General features: G+C 41.4%; 1 protein-coding gene across 6 annotated transcripts in view; it reads left to right on the top strand.

The window, feature by feature from the left end:
- robo1 (roundabout, axon guidance receptor, homolog 1) overlaps positions 1-19174 on the top strand; it is a 344541-nt gene extending 325367 nt beyond the window's left edge. For all 6 annotated transcript variants that reach the window (XM_079674651.1, XM_079674649.1, XM_079674653.1 and 3 more), the window contains 12 exons: positions 2005-2031; positions 3388-3430; positions 5373-5527; positions 7626-8000; positions 8719-8835; positions 9972-10116; positions 10386-10616; positions 11028-11527; positions 11626-11835; positions 17024-17296; positions 17396-17583; positions 17931-19174. In XM_079674651.1, the coding sequence (XP_079530777.1) occupies positions 2005-2031; positions 3388-3430; positions 5373-5527; positions 7626-8000; positions 8719-8835; positions 9972-10116; positions 10386-10616; positions 11028-11527; positions 11626-11835; positions 17024-17296; positions 17396-17583; positions 17931-17945 (2279 nt within the window). In that variant the 3' untranslated portion in view covers positions 17946-19174. The remainder of the gene's footprint in view (positions 1-2004; positions 2032-3387; positions 3431-5372; positions 5528-7625; positions 8001-8718; positions 8836-9971; positions 10117-10385; positions 10617-11027; positions 11528-11625; positions 11836-17023; positions 17297-17395; positions 17584-17930) is intronic.
- The last annotated feature ends 6954 nt before the right edge of the window (positions 19175-26128 follow it).

The raw sequence follows: 26128 nt of genomic DNA, 5'->3' as shown, positions 1-26128 counted from the left end.
TGTGTGTTGATAACTGAGACTCTCGGCCTCCGTAGTGGCGAAGCAAATATCAAAGATCGTCTCTGCTGAGCGTTGACAAGATGAGGGGATTTTATATGAAGGAATCGTTTTTTTACCGATGCAAAGACGCTACGCAATCGATGCATCGCGAGTTCAACCCGGTTCAACCCAAACTGTAGCCGATGTGCACTCTTTCAACCGGTGCACTCGCATCTTGAACGTTTATGCCGGTGCACCGATGCGAATCGGTGAATCTTAACATCTCTACTACCTACACCATCCACAGTCATTCACTGAGGTTTTCTGCTGTGTGCCAGGGCTAGATGAGATCCACCCTTCAACATTGACACAAACACAAATAAACACAGACAAAAGACATGCTAACAGTGAGAGTTGTGAGTCATGTGAAAGTGAGAGACACCTCAGCTAAGCTTTCCCCTAAGCTCTGTGGTCTTTAACAGCTTTTACACATAGCTGTGTGTGGTTGATAATGGTCAGAACTGTTACCTTTTTTCCCCGTTTCAGTCTTTATATAGTCATGAACATCTATGATAGTATCACATTCCTAATGATATTGTGAATCAATTGTATTCAAGTCTGACAACACACTTAATGCTTTTATGTTGTTAGACATCTGAAAAGTATTATTTTTACATAAGTCACTTAAAAACAGAGGTTAAACACAGGGAATACAGTGATATATAATTGTAAGTTTAAAGGTTAAAAAGTAATGATCTGTGGCCTGAGGCAGAGACGAGTGTGTAGGCTGAGGTAACCCGCTGACTGTCTTTGATTCTGTATGTTGATGTTTACTCACACAAACTCATACAGCTCTTCAGAGGCACAGTAGGCACACATGACCCCCCTCCTTCTTCTCCTCCTCATGCACCCAGACCACAAGAAGCTACGATCTTTGTTGGAACTGGTTACTAAGAATGTTTTGAAAAGAGTATAATTGCAACCACATGAAGCAACAATCTGCACACAGGGTGAAATAGGCTGAACTGGGACGTGTGAATGTGTGTGCCACAGTGTGTCTCTTATACGTAGTTGCATTTGGAAACTGAAAATACCTTTTTGCAGTGCTGCATAAATCCTCAAAACAAATCTTGTTAGTGAAATGATCAGTACCAGGAATTAGAGTACAATCAATATATGTATTTCAATCTAGTTTGCATTTCTCACAGGCAGTTAAGCCTTCCAAGTGCTAGTCTATCCCCCTTCCCAGGCATTCAACCAACAGATTAAAGCCACCGGACTGCACATATCTTTAGACTTGGTTGAGCATCAAGAGCTGAGAGATTCAAACATGATAGGGTGATTGTTGCATTTAGAGGACATTTTTTGGAACAGGTAATGTATGAATGTATTGTTCCAGGGAATGGAAATGTGATAACAACGTTGTCGTCCTTCTCCAATGTCTCGTACTTAGACAGCAACAATACTTTAATCGTAAGGCAGTCCTCTGCATGACTACCGGCATAGTGCAATGTTGCATCAACTTCAATGCATGGTGTAGTGTTCTTCAATTCTTCACAAAGGAAACCAACAAATATGTTATAAGGTACCAACAACAGCCACTACAGAATCTAAATCTGCCCACAGTGTATTACTGTTTTGCAAAAGGGCCCCCTCTATGATGAAGTGTGAGTAATTGAGCTGTATGGGTTATAATGTGAGTGTTAGAGATAGCAACATATATCTCCCAAGTGTGTGACCCCGCCCAGCAGGCCTCTGACAGTCTGAGCCAGGATTTGAACCAGCAGCTGGCTCAACACTCACTTTCCGCCAGTTGGGGTCCAGGGATGTCTGCAGGGATCAAAGACAAGGGGCCAGCGAGTAGCGTGTGAATACAGGCAAAAATACTTTTTGAGGATTTGTGTACTCAAACAGAAACGATGTGGCGATGAAGCCCTTTGAATTATGTCCCAGGAACTCGTTCCAGACAGTGTTGATGCAAAATACTTCAGTAATTTAATTTATTTTTTGTTTCTGTCCCAACAGTTCCGTCATTTACTTTCACACCAACCGGTAAGCACTTCTATTTTCTCTTTTTCTTTCTTCATAATTAAAATAAGGGATGCCTGCTTTTATTGATTCACTTTGCACCAGCTTTTTCCCTTTATTTGTTGAACACTTCTTTTAATGGCCACAGGCCAAATAGATGAGAGCCATTAAATCTGGACAAGTCAACAAGGGACACTCGGTGTCTACCAATTAAACGAGGCAAACATTTGCACAGTTTAAAGATCCAACAAGAAATAAATGTTCCACCAAATGTTAGGGTCGTGTCAGAATGTAATGCTTAAAGAGAAGCAGGCCGCACTTCTGAGAGGCTGCTTAAACTCGTGGTAAATTGATCAAAGGGCTACTGGCAACCTCAGATGGGATTTAAGAGAATGACACACCACCAGCACTCCAACACACTAGATAAAAAAAACTGAAAAAACTGAAGAAAAAATACCCTATCTTTCTTTTTCTGCAAGTATGTATTTACAATCCTTCTTATTTAATCTGTCTGAAGAACTGTGTTCCCTAGAGGTGTTAGGAGTGCTTAATACAATGGTTAATGGTTGAGAGGAATTACAAGTGAGGGCAGGAGAAGAAGAGTGAGTCAAACAATAATGTACAGTTTGTGATAGCATTGGCCTGATTGAGCCTGTCTCTGCATAGGTCGTATATGAACACTAGCAGAGTTGTTTTTCTGTCTGCCTTAAGGCTTGTAATCAGGTAGAATACTTTGGCTGTTCCAAGCTTGTTTCATGATTAGCTGGAAATCTTCCACTTGAAAAACAAGCCTAAGTTTTTTGTCTCTTTAAGACGTAAAACTCCATGCCCTGGCACCCTGCTACTAACAAGATGTTGGGGTGCCTTGTGCTGATTTGCATCCGGAATTGGAGTGTGATACTTTGTTTGCATTAGATAGAGATAAGAGCTCCCCTTTTTTGATACAAGGCCAAAACCACACTTCATGTTTTGAGACGGGGAATTGACACAGTTGAGGCCCTAACTACCCTCTTCCATCTCTCCTCCTTTCGGGGAAGAGATCGTAATTAAAGTTTGAAGTTTATCTCTCCTTCACACACAGCAAGCTTAGAGCTCCTTGAAAGAGTCCAACTTTCAATGCGCGGAGCTTCAAACACGCTGAACCTGAGCCAGCAACCAAAGGGCTCTGCATCTCTGTTCTTCATAAGCCTCTTACATATACTCCTTCTGCTCCTGTTGCTCTGTGTGTGTGACTCAGCCAAAATGATGCCACAAACATTCATGTACATGCTCACATAAACTGATAAATAAAACGCATACACGTAAAAGGAAGCATTTACATCAACGCTGACAAAACTAAAATCAATCTAATAATTTTCAAATTGTTTTCTCTATTTTCAGTGGCATATCAGAGAGGAGGAGAGGGTGTTAGCAGCGCTGGAAGGTAAGAGTTTATTTATTTATTATGTAAAGAGTGTGTACTGTTATATGTCAAACACTTGGGGAAATCAAATCATGACTATATTTGAATAACAAATGCAGTCGTATGGTGAAACTACTGAACAGTTGAGCAGTGTTGGGAAAGTGCACTTTTCTTCAGCAAACACTAGGGGGAGTGCTGTGACTTTCTTAAGCCGTAGAGAGCTGGGGTGGGGTAAGGGGTGCATTAAGTATGTTACGATAACATGAACAAAGCCCCATGCAGTCTGCCAGGAGACCATCCTCATCCTAGATGGTGGAGAGCCACATCCAACCACAAGGCTGTGCCATAGCCTCACCCTAAAACATGAGTAGATAAACATGCCCACACATAGCTGTAACGGCACACCTATGCATGTTGTGGAATGGTGCATTGTGTACAAACAGCGAGACTTAAAGAATGATGCGTGTTATAACTCATTTGTATGTCCAATTGATGGCATCATACCGCTTGGAGATTGAAAAAATATATAGAATGCAGAAAAGAAAGAGGAACTATGTATTTATTGGTTTCCCTTTCTTTACTAAGAGTACATGATGTAAGTGTGTGTGTGTGTGTGTGTGTGTGTGTGTGTGTGTGTGTGTGTGTGTGTGTGTGTGTGTGTGTGTGTGTGTGTGTGTGTGTGTGTGTGTGTGTGTGTGTGTGTGTGTGTGTGTGTGTGTGTGTGTGTGTGTGTGTGTGTGTGTGTGTGTGTGTGTGTGTGTGTGTGTGTGTGTGTGTGTGTGTGTTGTTCGTATAGTAATGAATAGTTAGCTTGGAGCAATCAGCATTAAATCCATACTATCCAGTTCTATGATTGAATCCCAATTTGCAGAATGGCTATGTCAGCTCTGACAATGGCCATTCAATATGAACATACAACTGCCGGGGTGATTGAGGAGCTATTGTATGATTGTAGTTGGTTGGATATGACAAATGTGTTCATTTCCCAAAATGAATCCGAAAAATGAGTCACTTGAGAGGGAATGAGGAAACATAATTCAATGCTAAATCAGTGTTGGGATTTGCAACTGTGGTAGAGTACCCTGAATTCTCTTTGTATGCTAGATTGATTCATTCCATGAGTAGTAGAAGTTATTTATTCTTTTAACGCTGGTTGGACTTAGCTCCGGTTGTACAGTAGAATCCTGTTGAACAACTAATCTTGCATTGTGCTGAGATTAAAGACAGAGTAAAAGGAGCAATACATGGAAACAATAGGAATTGATGGCCAGGCGATCATGTGAGGACTGGTTATCATGGGTTTATCTTCTAGTGCTGGCTTTTAATTTCACTCCTTATGTAAAGCTAAAAGAAGAAAACTTTTAAATGATAGAGATGCTGTGTGACAACATTACTCGTGAAGCATTTGTGGTTCACTGTCTGTTCAGGATGCACATTTTGCAAAATAGCGAGTGAATTTTATCTGGCTGTGTAATCCAAGCGGTTCGCTAATGCTCATGAGGGCTCAGGGAAAGTGTCATCGACTGTGGGCAAGTCATGCACACACAATCTATTTAGCTGGGCTGTTTTATAATGTGCTCCCTAGGCTGTGTGCGTGTGCGTGTGCGTGTGCGTGTGTGTGTGTGTGTGTGTGTGTGTGTGTGTGTGTGTGTGTGTGTGTGTGTGTGTGTGTGTGTGTGTGTGTGTGTGTGTGTGTGTGTGTGTGTGTGTGTGTGTGTGTGTGTGTGTGTGTGTGTGTGTGTGTGTGTGTGTGTGTGTGTGTGTGTGTGTGTGTGTGTGTGTGTGGCCCAAAGGCAAAAAAAGTACTAAATCGGATTTGTCCTATTCTCAGCTGCTGGATAAATTAACTCAACATAATCCTCTCTTTCAGATATCATTTTTTTGTGGGTTTTTCATTTCATTCACAGTGTGGTGTTAGCTCAGCCTCTTACTATTGTTAACTATTTGGTCCATTTTTTTACAGGCCTGGTTTGCTAAACATTGGGGAATCTGCTACACAACCATGGCTGGCAGACACATGGCCAAACTCCTGCTCCAATCACAACGACTGCAGCATGAACTGCTGCACTGCAGGCAATGGCAACAGCGACAGCAACTTGGCAACCTACAGCCGCCCAGGTATGAAGTGTTGACACTTCCATGCGTAGGCAAACACCAAAATAAACACACCTCAAACGCAATGATGCAGTCCTTGACAAAATAACTCTGGAGATAAGAAATGAGGGAGCTGGGGGAATCTGCTGTGAAAAAGGAAGTAGCATCTGATATGTGGGTTAGCTCCCTGGAGAGTTGTTCTGTGTATCTCTCATTTCTGAAGGTCTCCACAAGAAAAACCTGAAGAAATACCGGGATTAAGAGAGGCTGTGTTCTTGTGGTTTTGATTTATTTGAGGTTAGAGTGGAGCTGTTTTAGGCAGGAAATAAAAGGAGCACACTGAGAGGGGCTTATGTCCCTACTCTGTTGCTAATCGAATTGCTTTGCTGATTTCCATACTGTTTTTATAGCCGGTAATGTAATTTCCCCTAAGTGCTCAGTTATTTAAGAAATGTGCAGCGGGCGAGGAGGTCAAGGCTTGACTGCAGACGGTGGCCAGAAGCAGAGGAGGAGAGAATGATAGAGGGAGAAAGGTGCACCTGGAAGACCAGATGGAAAGGGACAGAAAGGATTGATGATGAATAAGTATATGCTAAAACATATACTGAAGTGTATAAGGGGAGTTAGACAGCGGATTGAGATAAAGTTAAGGAAAGAGACTCAGAGACAACCACCAATTGGCCTTTAGTATATTCAGCACTACAGTACAGTTGTCAACAAGAGGGAGCAAATATGACCTCAACATGTTTTACATTACCACAAAACAATATATATTATTGTATGCAGACTATGCACACACACACACACACACACACACACACACACACACACACACACACACACACACACACACACACACACACACACACACACACACACACACACACACACACACACACACACACACACACACACACACACACACACACACACACACACACACACACACACACACACACACACTGGACTATCTGAAAAGAGAACAGCGTAACACTTCAGCTTGAATGCTGCAGGACTTGCTATTATTCATTGTAAGCTGTGACCCAAGTCTTAAAACAACCCTATCCTCGGAAACTTGGACTGCAATGAAATGCTTTATGTTCTAAATTATGCACTTTGGGACTATTCCTTCAAGGGCAGCCCATAATTCCTATCCAGCTGTTCGGCCTAATATCCATCCAGACATTGAATAGTTTCTCCTTACTTACAACCTTCCCCAGTGAGGATTAATAATTCATATTTTAGACTTTATAGTCATCAGATTTAGTTTCTTCTTTGTGCTAATCACCCGTCTGAGGTCGAAGTGTTCGACTCTTTCCAAACATGGTGTGAGATGTTTAACAGGGAATAACAGGCTAAAGGCAGCCCTCACCCTTTGCATGACACCCCGCTGTATGACACTAAGGAGCTTGCCAGATGCATGCTTTGTGTGTGTGCCAAACCTAAACTCTGTGAACATTAAGAGGATCACTGAATAGGTGGCAGAGCAAAAAGAAAGGAGTTAATGTGCCTTTATCTCAGCCATAGGGGCGCCTTCACACGTCAACCTTTGAAGTGTCGAGCTGTTCCGTGCCGCTGAAATGTGAGGCGCGCGGCACGAGCGGCGTGCACCTATGGCCGTCCTTGGTATTTACCGCAATGCTGGCTCTCAGATCTGCTGGAGGATTTGAATATTTTATGAGCCAGGGAAAATTGGATCTGTCAGTGGAGCTGTGCTTTTACTGCGCGCCTCATTCCAGGTCTTTGATACAGACATGTATTTTTGTCCCTCTCAATGAAGAGAGAACATAGAGAAACAGAGATGACACCCACATTGAGTCATAGATGAGAGAGGGGGCTGAGCAAAAGCTGTAATAACACCTGTGTCACTCACCTAAAGCAGATCATCGTTTGGCAAGCAAATTGAGACTTTAAACATAAAGAGAGTCCCGCTAGATGGCACGGAGATTTTTCACAGCTTGAAATTATTATCTTAATGCTTTTTGCTTTTGTTTAACAAATGTATTGAGCTCTAGATCAAATGATGCCCTGTTGTTTCAAAGCTTTTACCAAACTGGCATACTGCTCCTAAGCTGATCAGCAGTAGACAAGATTGACTAAATACCCTCCTCATATTCTCCAGCCGACTGCATCGCCAATTATAACAACCAGATGGAAAACAAGCAGACCAACCTCATGGTGCCAGAGTCAGGCGTCTATGGAGATGTAGACTTGTCCAACAAGATCAATGAGATGAAGACCTTCAACAGCCCAAACCTGAAAGATGGCCGCTTTGTAGGGCCGGGGGGCCAGCCGACACCATACGCCACCACCCAGCTCATCCAGTCCTCCATCATGGGCAACCACGGTAACCCCGACAGAGGAACCGGAGGCCTCCTGGGTGGAGGGGAGATGAATGAAAAGCACTGCTGGAAGCCCCCCTCACACCAGCAGCAGAAACAGGAAATGGGCTCCCAGATGCAGTACAACATCATGGAGCAAAACAAGCTGAACAAGGGTGAGTGTGGAATACAGAAGCCATGGCTGCAGAGGTCCACTCCGATCCATGATCTTCCTCCGCTTCATTTCCCCCCTCCGTTCTCTCCTCTCCCGGCTCTTTCCGCCTCACTGGTGAAGCCTGTGGAAGAGTTTCAAGCTCATATTTTCCTTGGTTCTTTCTCGCTCCTTTTCAGTCAACATATACATCATCGCTTTCTTTCTGCCTGTCTGTATGGCATTCATGTAACCTCTCATCACCCTCCATGCAATCATGTGCAATTTTTCGCAGCTAAATGTGAGCCAGGCCTGAATTGCTGTCATTGTATGGTATCTTGGTTGTCTCTTTGTGATGAAAGCAGGTGTGAGGACTTATCTTTGGTGTCAAATTTCAAAATGAAAGACAAAGATAACTCTTGGATCTTTAACCGCTTTGAACAAAGCTATCATCACCTTGTTGTACCTGCAGAAAGGAACCACATGTGGCGTGACAGTTTTAAGAATTGTGTGCAGATGCTGCATGTGTTCACATACTCACCTATAAATGATAAAGCTTCAACTGCATGCCTCGTGTGTAACACTATACACTGTGCTAAGTGGTTTTGTACTTCTGATCAAAAATAATGTCCTTCATTTCCTTGCTCAATACAAAGTGGATGCTTTGCTTCAAAGTGTTTTGAGTAGAAGCAAGGTATCTGCCGGAGGCCATACTAACCACACACTCCATTCTCCCAAATCAGACCGCTACAGAGGAGGTGACAGCCCTATGCCTGCCACCATCCCCTACAACCAGACCCATGACAGTCACACTGGAGGCTCCTACAACAGCTCGGACCGAGGCAGCAGTAGCACCTCCGGTAAGAGCATTGGGGAATGACTAAAAAAAACAAGTTGCAGGAAGGGCATTCAGAGGTTATCAAGTTGAGTCTGTGCTAATAATTGTACTAGGTTTGTTCGCAGTTTTGTTTTTGATGAACTGCCAAATGTTTCCGTTTTATTGTTATTGCAACCATATAATCATATACAAGCCTGTAGCTTTATTTGAAAAATCCCAGTATTCCCCAAAAGCAATAAATCACTTTGATATGCTAATAATGCATGCTTTAGAATGGTAATTTGATTAATTACCATGTCAGCCTATCTTGAAACGAAATTGAAAGGGAGATGCCTTTAGAAAATAGAAAAATGCAGAACAAAAGGAGAAGAGGAAACTGACAACAATGCCTTATAACAAAGGCACCGTAACATAACACCATGCCCAGCATTTGCTGGCTTTTATGCAATGTCATCCAATGGATGTTTAAAAAATGTTTGCTTTAAAGGAACCTTTTCTTTTATTAATTCAGTTTTTCGTTTTTTTCTGATTTCTTACACATTTCTGGGTTTGTACCTGCTTAGTTTGAATTGCTTTCGTTAATTGGCTTTACTTTAATTTCAGTGAAGAGCATCTTTATTTCACCAGAGCCTCAATCCGTCTGCAGACAAGGACAAATGATAACTCATTGTGGATGGCATGCAACACTGCCACCTTAATGCCATGTATCCATTCTGATATTGCGTTTGAAGTTCAAGCCATTAAGGAGAAACCTTCAGTGCTCGCTGCGCCTCACAGCTCATTGGTTCACAATTCTAATAGTTTGGTATTAATTGGACCCTTTTCTGCCGTTATTATTCCTACCTTGCCTCTTGGTACTGCATAATACCGCTGTAGGGAAATGACTGTTTTATAGTATTTCCAATCATTTAGTAGCTAAGAGGTATGTGTGCACACTTCCGTAACAGTGGAGGGTTGCATTAGCCTTTGCACTCTTGCATTTAACATTATCATTTCTTTGTTAGCCAGTCTTTTTATTGCATTGTATCTGCAGTCAGTTCCTTATGTTGGAATTTCGTCAACATTAATAATTGATTTTCAGAGATGGAGCATATATAAGTATATATGTCTGGAGGTGTCTTGCGATTGACAGAGTGCTTTTTTCTCATTTTTGAGCAGGGAGTCAGGGTCAAAAGAAGGGAGTGCGCACCCCCAAACTACCCAAACAGAGCACAATGAATTGGGCTGACCTTCTACCCCCTCCCCCTGCAAACCCACCCCCAAGTCGGAGCACAGAGGAGTACTCGCTTTCCATGGATGAAAGGTGGGACATGTCTGCACAGACAGACAATCTGACAGGCATGCACACATTGTATTTAAATACTAGTTGATTCTTCTTGCCTTTTCTCCTGTTTCTCGCCTCATTTTTAGCATTTGCCTCAAGGGTTTTCTATCTATTAGTGCTAGGCTCATGTCAAACCTTGATAGAAAGGTGCCATGAATATTTAGTTTATGTTTTCCTGGCTTCAGTATACAAAAACATGTTTTTTTTTGGTGATATGACGGTAATGAGGCTCATTTCTCTGTTGGCAGTTGTGAACCAGACATGCAGTGCCCCATGCCCCCCTCTCACATGTACCTGCAGCCTGATGAGCTGGAGGAGGAAGAGGAGATGGAGAGGGGCCCCACTCCTCCCATCCGAGGAGCAGCCTCTTCCCCTGCAGCTGTATCTTACAGTCACCAGTCCACAGCCACCCTCACCCCCTCCCCCCAGGAAGAGATGCAGCCGATGCTCCAGGATGCACCTGACAGTCATGAACGCAGGTACACTTGCATGATGTCTACTACCCCAACAAGTAAAACAACTCAGACATAGACCAATTTCACAAAAGCAATTCTTAGGTTTTAGATACATTTCTTACCTTCAAAGGAACCATTTATTTCACATCATTTCATTGCATCATTCAAATCAACCTGCACTGATTTGAAAGTTTGTCAAGTTGTGAGCAGTACCTTGCATTTGTTGGTGCACAAATAAATGAAGACATCATACATGTAGTATTACATTTGCAAACATAAGCTATTTTTAAAATGGATTTGAAGTATATTTGATTGGCACAAATATGCTATATGAGCAGTGTGGTCTCATTGTTATTGGCTGGTGCATTTGACTTTTCTCACATCATTTAATTGAGAAATGGGTTTCTGATTGTATTGGTTCTTCCCCTTTTGCAGGCGCCACACAGTGAGCCCCCCACCCCTTCACATGCCCCACTCTCCTTCACACACATATGGGTACATCCCCAGCCCGTTGGTCTTGGACACTGATGGCATGGATGAAGATGACGATATATTGGAGGAAGAGGAGGAGGAGGGTGACGAGACAGATTCAGAGGTGGCCAAGATGCACTACCACCACACCCACCCCCACACACACCCCCACCACCCCCAGATGCATCCACGAAGGTTGCTGCTCCGAGGGCTTGAACAAACGCCTGCGTCCAGCACCGGCGACCTGGAGAGCTCCGTCACCGGCTCCATGATCAACGGATGGGGGTCGGCTTCTGAAGAGGATAATGTCTCTTCAGGGAGGTCCAGTGCCGTCAGCTCATCAGACGGATCCTTCTTCACTGATGCTGACTTTGCTCAAGCGGTGGCTGCAGCTGCAGAGTACTCAGGCGTCAGGGTGGCCAAATATCCACACACACTGGGCCCAGAAGTCGGAGGAGCGTCAGGTGGGTTTTATGAAGGTGCCCAAATCCGCAATAAATGTTACTGTAAGACATGTGAGGAATTGTGAAAGTAAACTGTTCTTGTGTTTATTTTTCCTCAGCACGAAAATACCAAATAAACCCGTCAGGCCACCGTCCCAGCAGCCCGGTGTCCACTGACAGTAACATGAGCATGGCAGCTGTACACAGGAGGCCTCCTAAGAAGCAGAAACAGCATCCAGCGGCTCATCCAGCGGCTCATCCAGCAGCTCATCCAGCGGCTCATCCAGCGGCTCATCCAGGAAACCAGCGACGTGAAGTCTATAATGAAGGTAAACATGGATTAATTATTATAAAAACACAATAATTCAAAGTTCAAACTACCTTCAAAACAAAAACATCTTGTGTACAGTATGTTGATGCTAATAGATTCCTACCCAAATATTTAATGTTAATTGAGCATTTTCTTTCTACAAATATATCTTGTTACCAGCCACAATTAATATTATTATATATTTATTATTATAAATATATTATTATTTGGATAATATTTCTTACTGCACGTGGACATGTTTTGTCACCATGATAGATACAGTCAGAAAACATGTATTTTTTTCCCACTTAAGGCCTCTGAACTGATTCTTTCTAGCGGCTGGATGGTCTCTACTTAAGCACGATGTAAATCTACATTTCAAGACTAATGATTAATTTATCAAAAATAAATCTAAATGTAGGTTGTGGCATATGATATAGGGTTTATTATTGCAACTACATAATCTACCATATTTTTGAAACTTTAAAATAGTATTAGTATGAACTAAGTTTAGTACAAACTATGTTTGTCTGTAAATGGTTTTAATTACTTTATACAGCCACCAGACTAATAGACAGGCATGGAACAATACTAACAATTGAGTTCTGTCCCACAAGTACACAGATGGCCAGTTTGTATCAATGACTATGTCTCTATTCCCTCTACAGAAATGTTGGGTAAAAGTGCCGTTTACTGTGATTTAGTGTAAATAACTGAGTATGGGTTGGGTATGGGTGGCCATGAGCCAGGGCTTTAATCTTCTCTCATGTGTTCACGCACATGCATACATGGCATCATTCCTAATCTGTGACAGTGCTGAACAGATCGGGCAAGTGGTGGGCTGGAGGCCAGGGCCATGGTGGGGACGACTGGAGGGGGGGTGGTCTCCAGGGAGCTCTGTCCAGCTTGGGTCTGCTGACACTGGGATGTCTCTCCACTCTAGCCACTAATGAAATTGATCCAGGTGCTGGCTCTCACTGAAGTGCCACCTTCAAGAGCCGGACATAAACCAAACAGGGGCTAAATACCGGAGTAGCTGCACACGGAAGGGAAAGCTTTAACCTTGTTAAGAGAAAGAGCAATTGACTTTTAAAGCATAACTCTTAACAATACACATGCTAGCAGTGGAACACCACTTATTCTAGCTGTTTCCTGAATGCTTTGATCCTGTGGATATGTATTTCCTGTTGTATTTCTCTGCATGTGTGTGTAGGCGCTCACTCTGCAGTGTACAGTATGTGCTTTCCCAGAGCTGGCTCTCCTCTTAGTGTCAGGTGTCCTTGAGTGTTGGAAGCACTTGACAGGGAGATTTAATATCCAGCTCACTGGGAGCCAGACCAGCTATATCACTGCAGAGAATCCAACCCACCCAACCTCCGCCGTCTGCCATCATCCTTATATCCAGGCTCCTTCCCCATCCACTGCCCCTCCCTTTGGAGTGATCTCTCCATCCCACTCGACTCTCCCCTCTTCTCCTGTGCTCCCCTCCGTCTTTGTTTGAGCAGCGAGGGGGCGGACTGACAGCTATGCAGCTCTGTCTGTCCATCAGTCCTCCTGCTGATTGCATTTGATCTGAATGGATTGTTTTTCATTTGGAGGTTATTGCCTCCCCTGCCCCCCCCCCCCCCCCCCCCCCTGTCTTTCCTTCAACCCCCACCCTTCATACCCCTGTCTGTGGTCTAGAACACTGGTGCTGAGGTGTTAGGTGAGATTTTATGAAATGTTAAGAAGGATATTAACAATGCAAAACACAATGTGTATACCTGTGTTTCTGTAGGTTATTGTATGTCACTGTACCTTTCCAATTTCTGCAGACTGGACTACTATCCCAGCGCATCACTGTAAATACACATACATACCATCAGTTAAGGCGACAGTTTAACAAATGGATCAGCAACCCCCCTAACACCCAAACAGCCTCCCTTCCCCACCCCTTTCTGACCCACTCATTTCACTCCTGTTTGCTCAGTGGATTTGGAAACTCCCAAGTTATATTCCCCTCATGATTCATATTGTGTTTGACTCAAATACCTTTGTCTACCTTCTCTGAACTTAACCCTTCCCTGTCTCTTTTGATCTGTCTCAGTCCCGTCTGCCTAATTAACCACGGGGCCATCCAATACACCCTCCTTGGCAAGCCCAGAGACACTTTTCAGACCTGAGCTCTGTCCTCGCCCATATTTCCTCATAAATCTAACAGGCACTGTGCTCCTCCCTCGTAGTGAGCCATATCTCACAGACTGTGGCATTGATCGGACTTACACTGAGGCAGGACTCAGGAGGCAAGAGAGATATTAAAAAACTGCAGACACCTCTTTGCTGTATGATATTGACTGGCCCCTTTTTTGTATTCAGGAGGAGAGTATGGAGGTAGAGGATAATCAGAAGAGTGTATTGGAGCTGCTTGATTCCGCCAACAAGACACAGCAAAGACATCACCTGCCTCATTAGCCTCTCGAGTGTAAAAATGGGAATAAAAGCTTTGATTTCCCACAAAGTCCAGTGTGCCACAATCGAAAAACAGAGACTATCCATGCCATGAGTCTTTTAATTTATGGAATATAATAGTCATAGTATAATGTTTCATAATGATGTCAAAAGAAAACCCCAATACTCACAAAAAATGTTGTAAAAAAAGGTCTTAAAACAATGTCATGTAATACTATGCCACTTAAAAAGCGAACATCTTAGTATCATAGTGCAGTCATTGTATTCACTACTATGCATTAACTAAAGACCATCTTGCAATGGAATAACGCTAGACGTGAAGTCAAGTCGGCCCGCATCCATCTCCAAACACTGCCTTTTTTTTTTTAAATCTACAGTGGGGCAAAAAAGTATTTAGTCAGCCGTCAATTGTGCAAGTTCTCCCACTTAAAAAGATGAGAGAGGCCTGTAATTTTCATCCTAGGTATACCTCAACTATGAGAGACAAAATGAGAAAAAACAAATCCAGAAAATCACATTGTCTGATTTTTAAAGAATTTATTTGCAAATTATGGTGGAAAATACGTATTTGGTCAATAACTAAAGTTCATCTCAATACTTTGTTATAAACCCTTTGTTGGCAATGACAGAGGTCAAACGTTTTCTGTAAGTCTTCACAAGGTTTTCACACACTGTTGCTGGTATTTTGGCCCATTCCTCCATGCAGATCTCCTCTAGAGCAGTGATGTTTTGGGGCTGTCGCTGGGCAACACAGACTTTCAACTCCCTCCAAAGATTTTCTATGGGGTTGAGATCTGGAGACTGGCTAGGCCACTCCAGGACCTTGAAATGCTTCTTACGAAGCCACTCCTTCGTTGCCCGGGCGGTGTGTTTGGGATCATTGTCATGCTGAAAGACCCAGCCACGTTTCATCTTCAATGCCCTTGCTGATGGAAGGAGGTTGTCACTCAAAGTCTCACGATACATGGCCCCATTCATTCCTTCCTTTACACGGATCAGTCGTCCTGGTCCCTTTGCAGAAGAACAGCCCCAAAGCATGATGTTTCCACCCCCATGTTTCACAGTAGGTATGGTGTTCTTTGGATGCAACTCAGCATTCTTTCTCCTCCAAACACGTCTAGTTGAGTTTTTACCAAAAAGTTCTATTTTGGTTTCATCTGACCATATGACATTCTCCCAATCCTCTTCTGGATCATCTAAATGCCCTCTAGCAAACTTCAGACGGGCCTGGACATGTACTGGCTTAAGCAGGGGGACACGTCTGGCACTGCAGGATTTGAGTCCCTGGCGGCGTAGTGTGTTAATGATTGTAGCCTTTGTTACTTTGTTCCCAGCTCTCTGCAGGTCATTGGCTAGGTCCCCCTGTGTGGGTCTGGGATTTTTGCTCACCGTTCTTATGATCATTTTGACCCCACGCGGTGAGATCTTGCGTGGAGCCCCAGATCGAGGGAGATTATCAGTGGTCTTGTATGTCTTCCATTTTCTAATAATTGCTCCCACAGTTGATTTCTTCACACCAAGCTGCTTACCTATTGCAGATTCAGTCTTCCCAGCCTGGTGCAGGTCTACAATTTTTGTTTCTGGTGTCCTTTGACAGCTCTTTGGTCTTGGCCATAGTGGAGTTTGGAGTGTGACTGTTTGAGGTTGTGGACAGGTGTCTTTTATACTGATAACGAGTTCAAACAGGTGCCATTAATACAGTTAACAAGTGGAGGACAGAGGAGGCTCTTAAAGAAGAAGTTACAGGTCTGTGAGAGCCAGAAATCTTGTTTGTTTGTAGGTGACCAAATACTTATTTTACTGAGGAATTTACCAATTAATTCATTAAAGATCCTACAATGTGATTTCCTGGATTCTTTCCCCCCATTCTGTCTCTCATAGTTGAGGTATACCTAGGATGAAAATGACAGGCCTCTCTCATCTTTTTAAGTGGGAGAACTTGCACAATTGGTGGCTGACTAAATACTTTTTTGCCCCACTGTATATGTATATGACTACCCATCAATAAACCGTTCTGACAACATGGTTGTGATGTTATTGCAAATATAAACACCTGAAAAAGAGCTAAAAAGAAAAGCTGCTACAGGACCACGTATTACAACAACACACAGAGATACACAGTGAAGACTACACCATACATCGTGTTTAGTCAAGAATATAAGATAGCCTTCGGAATTCAAGCAAGGTGTAAGAGTTGGCACTTGAAATGTTTATCAACAACTAATCATATGTGGATTATAGGTCTGACCGCAGACAAACCATCCTTCAGGTCGGATGCTGATTACAAGATGAAAATCCATCGATTGGGGGCATGTTGTTAGGATGGTGAAATGTGTACGAGACCAGGCGGCCCACTGGCCTAATATGAATAATGGCTCAAGGACAAGCAGCATTGATTCATCGACAGGGGAAGTGGAGCAGTTCAGAGAACCAGCTGCTGACCGTCACACCCCCGTCTTCCTCCCCTCTTTCTCCTCTCTTGCCTCTTGCACAAATGTCATAACTCTCAGATTTGGCCTCCCTAATGTAATCTGTTGTGTTTACTGTCGGCACGGAGGAGTCTCCGCTCGGCATTGCTATGTGCAGAGCTCTGAGTGTATGTACACACACTACAGCTGTGTTTGTGTGTCACCTTGCAGGTGTGAGACAACTGAGCTACACACGATGCACACAAGTTACATGAGCCCACTTTATGTTGTTTCCACATTTGTTTTTGATGTCTGTTTAATGTGTTCTTGGTTCCTGTGTTTATTCTTCAGATCTCCCTCCTCCGCCCATTCCACCTCCTGCAGTGCTCAAGTCACCTACACACCCGTCCAAGGCAGTCTTGGAGGGCCGGGGAGTTTCCCCCAAAGCAGTTGAAGGTCGAGACAAGAGAGGAGGAACCGGGGGCTACCAGCTTAGAGAGAGTTCGGACACCAGAACCAGCTCCTCTGAGCGCAGAGAGGCTCAGGAGAGACAAAGGACTGCTCATGGAGGGAAAGGGACTAAACATGAGGGTAGCACCGCCAACAAGGCTCGCCAACACGCAGGTACAACAGCAAATACCATGTGGCCCCTCAATGCTGTTTGCAATGTTTTTGATTAAGCAAGACTCAATACCTTCCTAAAACTGTTCTTTGACCCTTCAGAGGACATTCAGCCCTATAGCCGACCACAGTTCCCCACAGTCAACAGCCCCCGGGACCCCAGCTCCTCCAGCTCCATGTCTTCCAGGGGCTCGGGGGGGCGGCGGAGAGGAGACGGGGGCCGCAGGAACCCTGCAGACATGAGCCTCAACACCACGGGGGCCTTCCAACCAGGAGATGAAGAGTCTGAGGTGCATATATGCCTCAACAGTTGTGAATATGGCATTACCTATGTCAATATCTAAATTGGGTGAATTTTTGAATAATTGTACTTGGATATACAGTACATAGGAAAAATAAACTGCAATTTTTTTTTAAATAACCTTAAACCTTGTTCCACATGAATTTACTGTATTGCCTTGCTACTTATTGCATATATCAGGATCTGAATCAGAAACAGGTTTATTATCAGTTAGGTTAACACACACACGAGTAATTTGACTTGATGTTGTATACATGATATAAAAATATCTGTTACTGACGATCTTTAGCTCTGGTTATGAAAGATATGTTAACCATTTTTTTCTATTTTTTACAGATGGTAGAAAGCTGAAGAACAGAAGAAGAACTGTCCTGATTTTTCCAAGAGTGGAGCACCATTCTTTCTCTTACAATTTTAAATATTTCAGTATTTCACCATCATGTTGGCTGCCATTATACTGTACATCAGTAGTGTTTCTTTACATCTGGAAAACAGACCAATGCTTTTTTTTCTAAATTATCATTTTCTATGTCCATTTAAAAAAAAAAAAAAGGAGTGTCTGAAGATAAAAGAATGGTGCATTGAAAACAAAATACGCAGTAGTATATTTATGTTTAATTCCAATGCAATATGGAGAGAAATCCTGCTCCAGACATTGACATGACTCTGCTTGCCTCGCCAAGAACTTTGGAGAGCCAATACAGATATTACTGTAATAAAAAAGCTGCAAGCAGAGAGGGGTGGACTGTCTGTAAATATACGTGTATACATGATGTCCTCTTGTTTTACCCACTGTGGTACCTCAAATTTGTCTTCCATGTTTTATTTTGCGAATTCTAATTTTATTATGCCAGTAAATATAATTATTTTTATCATTTCCATCCATGTTGTAAATTGCTATATTATTTAGCTGCCCCAAGAAAGTGCCACTTTGGGATTTCTTTTTTCTTTTCTTTTCTTTTTTGTAATGCACTGTTATGTTTCGTGTTGTTGTCAATGTTTGTTATTTGTTTTACTTTGGTTTTAAAAGCACAATCACTAAACTTTATTTTAAACCATTCTATCTATTAACCTTTTTGTCTTACTGGAAGAAAACAGGTATGGCAAAAGAGTCTAGTTAATCCTGATGATGACGATGATAATGATGTTGGTAAAGGTTGCTGTTTACGAAGGCTGTGCTTGAAAGGAGACTCCTTGCGTTGTGATTGTCACCCTCTCCAGTTCTGACGCTAGATCAAGTGATTAAAAAAAGACAGTTAATGTGAGTCATAGCTGCAATGTATATATCTTTTTCGCATTGACCATAAACTCAGCTATTGCACATTAATCTAAATGGTTATGTTGTCTACTAATGCACTTAAACGAATGTCAAATACAGGAAATAAGAGTCACTTTGGGAATCTGGAGAGGTTGCAATTGGACAAGAAGAGTCTCTTTTCTTTTTAAGACGGTGGTGGCGGACCCCTGTTTTTAAGGAGGAAGGGTGCTGTTGTTTATTCATAGGACATCTGCAAACATTTGTTTCGTAAAGCAAAAATGTAAAAGAACAAAAAAAAAGATGAATAAAAAAGTTCAAACTATGTATGTGTCTTTGGATATTTATCTTCATTGAGATAATGAGACTGATCTTGTTTTCACCTACATTAACAAATTCCACAATATTCTATCACACAATATTTATGAAACTAATCTGTATCCCAAGCCCATTCTTTGTTACTGTAGCCATAAATAAAAAACAGGGGAAAAAAAGTTTAGTTTTTATATTAGGTATTTTTTCTGCCGAGCATTTCATGTATGTCTCAATGGGTCATTTGTGATTCTCATATCAAATAAGTCATAGCATGTCATGGAAATATGAAAGGTTTGTCAAAGAGTAGATAACAAAAAGAGATTCAAAAAAAGGTCCTAGTAGCATGTCATTAAAACATTGACATTATATTAAAAATGTTATCATGTCATGTAGAAAAAGTAATAGTATTATATTTCAAAGAATGAAAAAAGGGTAATTTTATATAAGGTCATAGTAAAGTATTTACTATTATAATATAAACAAAAGATGTAATCGAAACGCATACTACAGTAGGTCATAATAAATGTCATAAAGAGTCAAACAATAGTATTGGAAATATAATGGATAAGTCATATTATGTCAAGAGGTCATAGTATGTTACAAAACAATCATAACAAGTCTTAATGGGCTAGATGTTTTTTCTGGACAACAACAGAGTTGTATGACAATACACAATTGTGGGCGACACATTCAATATTAAGACCAATTTATTATTGTCTTAGTCTTATTACCATATTAAACAAAGCAGGATTATAATTATTTCGTGACATGAACAGAAAAAAACAATTGAAATGTCTAATAAATCATAATTGTGTCATAATCCATGAATGCAAAGTACACTATTATCTATGGAAATATGAATACAATTAATACATTTATAGCCTTAACTTATTTATTAAAGCTAAAATTGAAAAGCATCATAACAAAGCTCAAAGTCATTTCATCCATTGTAATTCAATTTGGAGATCTTCAGAGCTGGCTTCACCCGAGAGGACACTCTGGGCCTTCCTCATTTCACTAATTTCCCCTCCTCGACTCCTTTCCTCGTGTCTTAGTCCCGCCCACAGGAGATGCGATCGGAGGAGCCTAGGAGGGGAACCGAGGAGAGAGGAGGGGAAGCAGCAGGCGGTCAGAGAAATGAGAACTCCTCTCCTCTGAGCGGTCATTTTAAAGAGACGTCCATTAATGATGACAGGAGGCACAGCAGCCCTCTGTCTGATGGACAGATGTGTTCATGACAACTTATATATTTACTTTGAATTCATTCACAGTGCGGTATCATGAGACAATAACAGGCTACAGATGCGGGCGGGAGGGCACACACACACACACACACACACACACACACACACACACACACACACACATATATATACATACATACATACATACATACACATACATATATATATATACACATATATATATATATACATACATATACATACATACATATACATACATATATATATATATATATATATATACAATTTCAGAATCTAACAAGTATGAGAGCACTCAAAGCATAATAACGTAACACTATCAGAGACTGGATATCGATTAGATGTCCTTCAACATGGCACGCCGAAAACCATTTCCGAGTCACTACCGGAGGACCGAGGAGTCGAGGAGTCGAGGAGGGGAAATTAGTGAAATGAGAAAGGCCCTACAGTATGTGCTTCCAGTCAAGGAGGAAACTATCAATATCCTTGGCTCAGAGGCTAATCAGCCATTTATGTACAGTAGCTATCAAATGTATTACCTAATGCCAATTCCATTAGTGTACTCCATTACTCACAATATCACCCTCCCATGTCATTCAGTAAAGACATTTGGAGCAATAGAGGAAAGCTAAAACTAACGGTGAAGGGATTATATTCAATTTGACAGGCCTAGATTGCTGCCAATTAGGCGTAAGGAGGCTTCAATGAGGTTATATAAGAGAGCCAATACAGTGCTCATCTTATTTCTCATCACTCAGTAGCAAGTGGGATAGCTGCTGATGCAGCCAAACAAAATATCCATAAAATCAGAAGATGACATTGTCGCCAAACAGCGACTCTTGACAGCAACTTATCCTAATTGGAGACCGAAATATATTTAGTTCCAGTTTATTGCATCTAACCTGCCTACTGCTTGTTCTCACAGAGGCAATATCCTGGCCTATGGGAGTCTTTAATGTCAACCACTGTCGGTCTGGCTTATTCAAACACCAGTGAGGGAAATTGAGAGGTCGTTGGTCCCTTTTATACTCCCTCCTGAGCCTCAAAGAACTGGAAGTCCTTTTTTTACAAGCTAATGACTAGTGTTGCCCAACTCAACATCAAGGAGCCTCAAGAGAGAGACAGCTGCTGAAAGCCATCACGCTGATGGCATATTCTGAGTCCACTAGACTATTTGATCATTTAAAAAATATATTTAATCTGTGTTGTTGATGAATATTTTGAAATGTAAAAATATGGAAATGTAGTGTAAGTTAATTGAATACAAAAAAATGCAGCATTTATACCTTTATTGTATACACTGAAATAATCAAAAGACTAAAGACAAAAAATAATTATTGTTTTCAGTAATGTAATGTTTATGATAAGCTATGATAATGATGGTTTCAGAATTCCCACTCCCCTCCTCCTCCATTCTCTCCGTTTTTGGAGGTCCCCTCCCCCCCGCGTTCCCCCAGGTGTTCTCTAATAAGCACTTTTCTAAACAAGAACTAAATAATTTGGAATAGGGGACAGCATCCCCTTATGCCTCCATCCATCATTTTAATGAGTGGAGGTGTGTCCATGCGCCACAATGAGATGCAGGTGATTAAGGATATAAGGGGGACACACTTGCTGCCAGGGGTTTCCACCCCATAATGGCATGAATATGCCATGAGGCTGGATGGTGTTTGATCTGGTCCTTACAGTTACTCTACCTGTGTGCTCGGGGGAAGGCTCAGAAGTGTAATGGCATGCGTTACAACATTAGAAAAGGTGGAAGGGGAGTGTGTGTGCACATTAGTATATTGTTATTTTTGTCCTTGCTTCATTTAAAGGTGTTTTCATAAAATGCATGAAACATATCAGCGACATTGTGCCAACAATAATTATGGTGTATATACAGCCTAATACTATAGACTGGGGTTGGGAAACTGGGCAATTGTTATCAACTAAATTGTTTAACATAATGGTCTTCCGCAAAAAACATATCACCGTTTACATATATATATATATATAATATACATTTTACAATGTAATGCTGCATAACAGTTTTGTTATAAAGATAAAATACTCAGTTGATAATCAATCCGGTAAAATCCATGTATGGCAACTTTATTAATAATGACTTTATGGTTTAGGCTGTTTTCCAGCCCTCTTACTGTGAACAATTGATAATGTGATCATGTTTTCAGGTTTTATTCTATTTGTTGCATAAAAAGAAACATCACCATGGGCTCTGGGAAATATTTTACACTTAGTAACATTTAATATCCCAAACAAGAAGTTGATTAATTAAGAAAATAATCAGTAGTTCAATCAGTCATGAAAATAATTGGTCACAGTTATAATTATTGCAAAAAAGTGTTTAATTATCAGTTTGTAAAAGTTTTTTTTTTTCGCACCAATATTTGTAATATGATATGTATAGATGTACAAAATAATTGAGGTCAAATCAGCATCACCGTCTTTCAAGCTTACAAAGAAGAGAATGAAAGAGCATAATTTTAATGAAAGAAGTTTAGTCATGCACAAAATATTTTGTCAGGATTAAAAATGTCGTTATCAGTTTGGGGCCTAATTACTCTGTAAAGGAACATGCTGAACATGAACACATGTGTAAAGTCTGTACAGTTTGCTAACCTGTCCTTCTCTTTGCACTTCCTGTTTCTTTATCCCTTTTGTATTTCAGTTTATGCAATCAATAATTTAAACTGCTGTTGCTTTCAACCCTGTCCCAGCAGCCAGAATCTAATTTCTTTTGTGCACATTCAGGCTGTCTCTCATTTCTGATCGCCAAACTGCTTCATTAACCTCCTTCCCAAACTACGAGGCAATTAAGTGAACAGCTGTGCACTGTCTGACAACTCAGCTTACTGTCGCTTTCCTCAGCGAGAATGCCAGCCAGGAACCCGCCATCCCAGGTGCTCAGTCTGCAGACAGCTTACCAGCACCTCTCCACAGCCATTTACACTACAGCTGCAGGTCAAACGCCACCTCTTCAGACAATCAATCAAAACTCATTTACGTTTAATGATCTCACCAACCGACTCATCACAATTTCACATCATTACAAAAAGTTGTTTCTAATCAATGTGAAACACTTAGGCTTGTTTCAACTTGTGAAAACTGAAGTGAGAGGTTTTATTGTAAAAGATAGGCGTCAGTGGTGCAACTGCCAGACTTAATGAGAGAGGGAGAGCGGAACACAGCCAAATACCAATTTTTTTTTAATAACTGGGAAGTAATCTGGGTGATTTGTTCATCCATTTGTCACTTAGCCAGTCATTCTAACCATCCTTATTTAGTGCCTATGGGTCCGCACAATTAACCCAGAGGAAAATGGCCTCCTCATGCCGTCAGCTGGAATCTTCCCTCCCTCAGCTTTTCTCTGCCGTCCTCTTTGCATCTGTAAGCTCATCGTCATACGTTTAATATTACCAAAGTGTAATCACTTTAATTGAGATTTTATTAAAGTGCTTATGATAATTATTAAGACTGTTATAAACCATTAGATTAATATGATACATTTACTAGAGGCACTGCAATCAGCACCCTGAAAAGCAAAATTAGACAGCCAACAAAAACTCAAAAGAGGCCAGATACACTTTGGCAAAAATTCAAATTTGATTATCAAAACTTGAAAAATATACTCCTTACTGCAAATGTACATTGCAGCACTCAAACCATGTACAGATAAAACACCCTTAAGGGATTTTGTGGTTAGCATTTAGTATCATTGACATCATCTTGAAGTTAATACTGTAATTAGCTCTGAAAGATGAAGGTGAAGTGTTATATGAATACTACATAACAAATCACCTGGAAACCAAAACTAAAAGAGAGTGGAATCCCAGCACTATTGAACTGGAGCAGCTAAAACACAAACATACTGAAAGAAAATATCAGCTTGATTCTGCATTCAGAAACATAGAGTCCAAACACCAACACCAAATATATGGAGAAATCCATCGAACCCTTTCATCTCATTAACTCAAGTGATTGTTTGGCAGCATTTTGCTTAGTAATAGCTAATGCTATTATTTTGATAATAAAATGAGCAACTGATAATCATAATTGTTGGTTTATTTGGTTATTTCTCAATAAACAACAAATTCTAAAATATCATCTATTGGAACACTAAATATACACATTATGGAAATTGAGACACCATAGAAAGAATGCAACCAAATGGGAATGTACATTTTTTGAAAAATGCAGGCAATTAAACATGGAACTTTATTATATTTAAAAACAGGCAAGCTTGTTGATTTGCAACTTTGGGCTGCAACCAGGGAGGCTAAAGGCATCAGCGGGGATAAAAGCATTCTAATATAATTTTGCAAATTAGTGTTCATTCTATTTTCTCCACCCCCTGCTTTCCTAATGCTCCTGTCCAAAACAATACTCTTCTTTTACAAATATGATTGATTTCTGCTAAACTACTACACTTTACAATAGAACACTAATTAAAAGCCTTCCTCACACAGAGGAAAACACATGTAGGTGTGTGAATCTGGCACCCATTCATTTCCCTGTGAATTCAAAGAAACCCATTAGAAGGCTCTTGTCTAAGTCAACATGTCAAGGTATACCTATTATGACAGTATTGAAATAACCCTTGAACCCAGGTGAATACTCCCCAAGGTTAGGAATGCTCGATGTAAACATAAAATCACACCATTCAAAAGTGACACGTTTACATAAAAGCTTCGCTGAACGCGCTCAACAAAACACCGGCACCACCAATCATAGAGGCTAAATGTAAATGATGATAGACAAAAGGCCTGCCAGTGCTTGATGTTCAGTGAGGGCGCATAATGGGAATAAATGAGGGTGTTTTCTTAGTCAAATGACCTGGGGAGTGCTAGTGATTTGAATGGCTGGTGTTCTTCAGGTATTGATGAATGGAAGGTGAGGACAAGGGTGAACAGGCTGTGGAGGTATTACAGGGAGGGAGGATCCAGGCGGTGGGGTTTAAAGGGTGTGGGCACCTTTAGATTCATCCTGCCTCTTCTCCACCCTCTCTGTCTTTCTATCTTTCCATTGCTGACTAACTGAGTGGGGGTGTGGGGGGGGGGGGGGGGGCAGTGGTGAGACATTGTGCTTTGTGTGGCCTCAGGGCTTTTTTCTCTTCACATAAGACGGCTGATGTGTTTGTGTTGCAATCTTAAACTGTTGTTTTACAACTCGGCCATTTTTCTCTTTCATGACTGTGACCTACTGGAGAGCAACAGCTAAACGCTTCCACTTTCATTTATCTTTATATTTGATATGTTTTTATTCTAACCAATTATTTAAAGTATATAAGGGGAGTGATGACTAACGACAGGGCAGCATCATATGACTGGCTTGAGGTTGTATGTTATTTGACTGCACTATACTTCTAGATCGTGTCCAGAGCTTGTTCTATCGATTATTATTGTTCTCCCCCTCAAAAAAGACTAATGAGCACAGAAAATTCCACTAGAAAGGTTAATACAATATTGAAATGTCAGGAGATTAATGATATTGTTCTTTCTTCCTATGGTCATGTAGGAGAGGGTGACAAATGTCTTGCCCTTTTCACTCTGGCCCTCCCTATTTGTGATCTTTCCTCCTCTCATTCTCTTTGTCTCTGTGTCTGTTTCACTTTTATTTCCCCATCTCCCTTTTTCCTCTCCCCCTCCCTTTGGCTCTCCCTCGTTCTCCTCCACTGACCATGATCTCCAGATGCCAAGGACTTATCCTCACCATGCTCGTTAATGCCGTAGCTATGTTCA

This window comes from Notothenia rossii, assembly GCF_949606895.1.
Source record: "Notothenia rossii genome assembly, chromosome: 4".
NCBI classification, from domain to species: domain Eukaryota; kingdom Metazoa; phylum Chordata; class Actinopteri; order Perciformes; family Nototheniidae; genus Notothenia; species Notothenia rossii.
The sequence above is the reverse complement of the archived record's forward strand: the minus strand, read 5'-3'. Positions and strand labels throughout refer to the sequence as shown.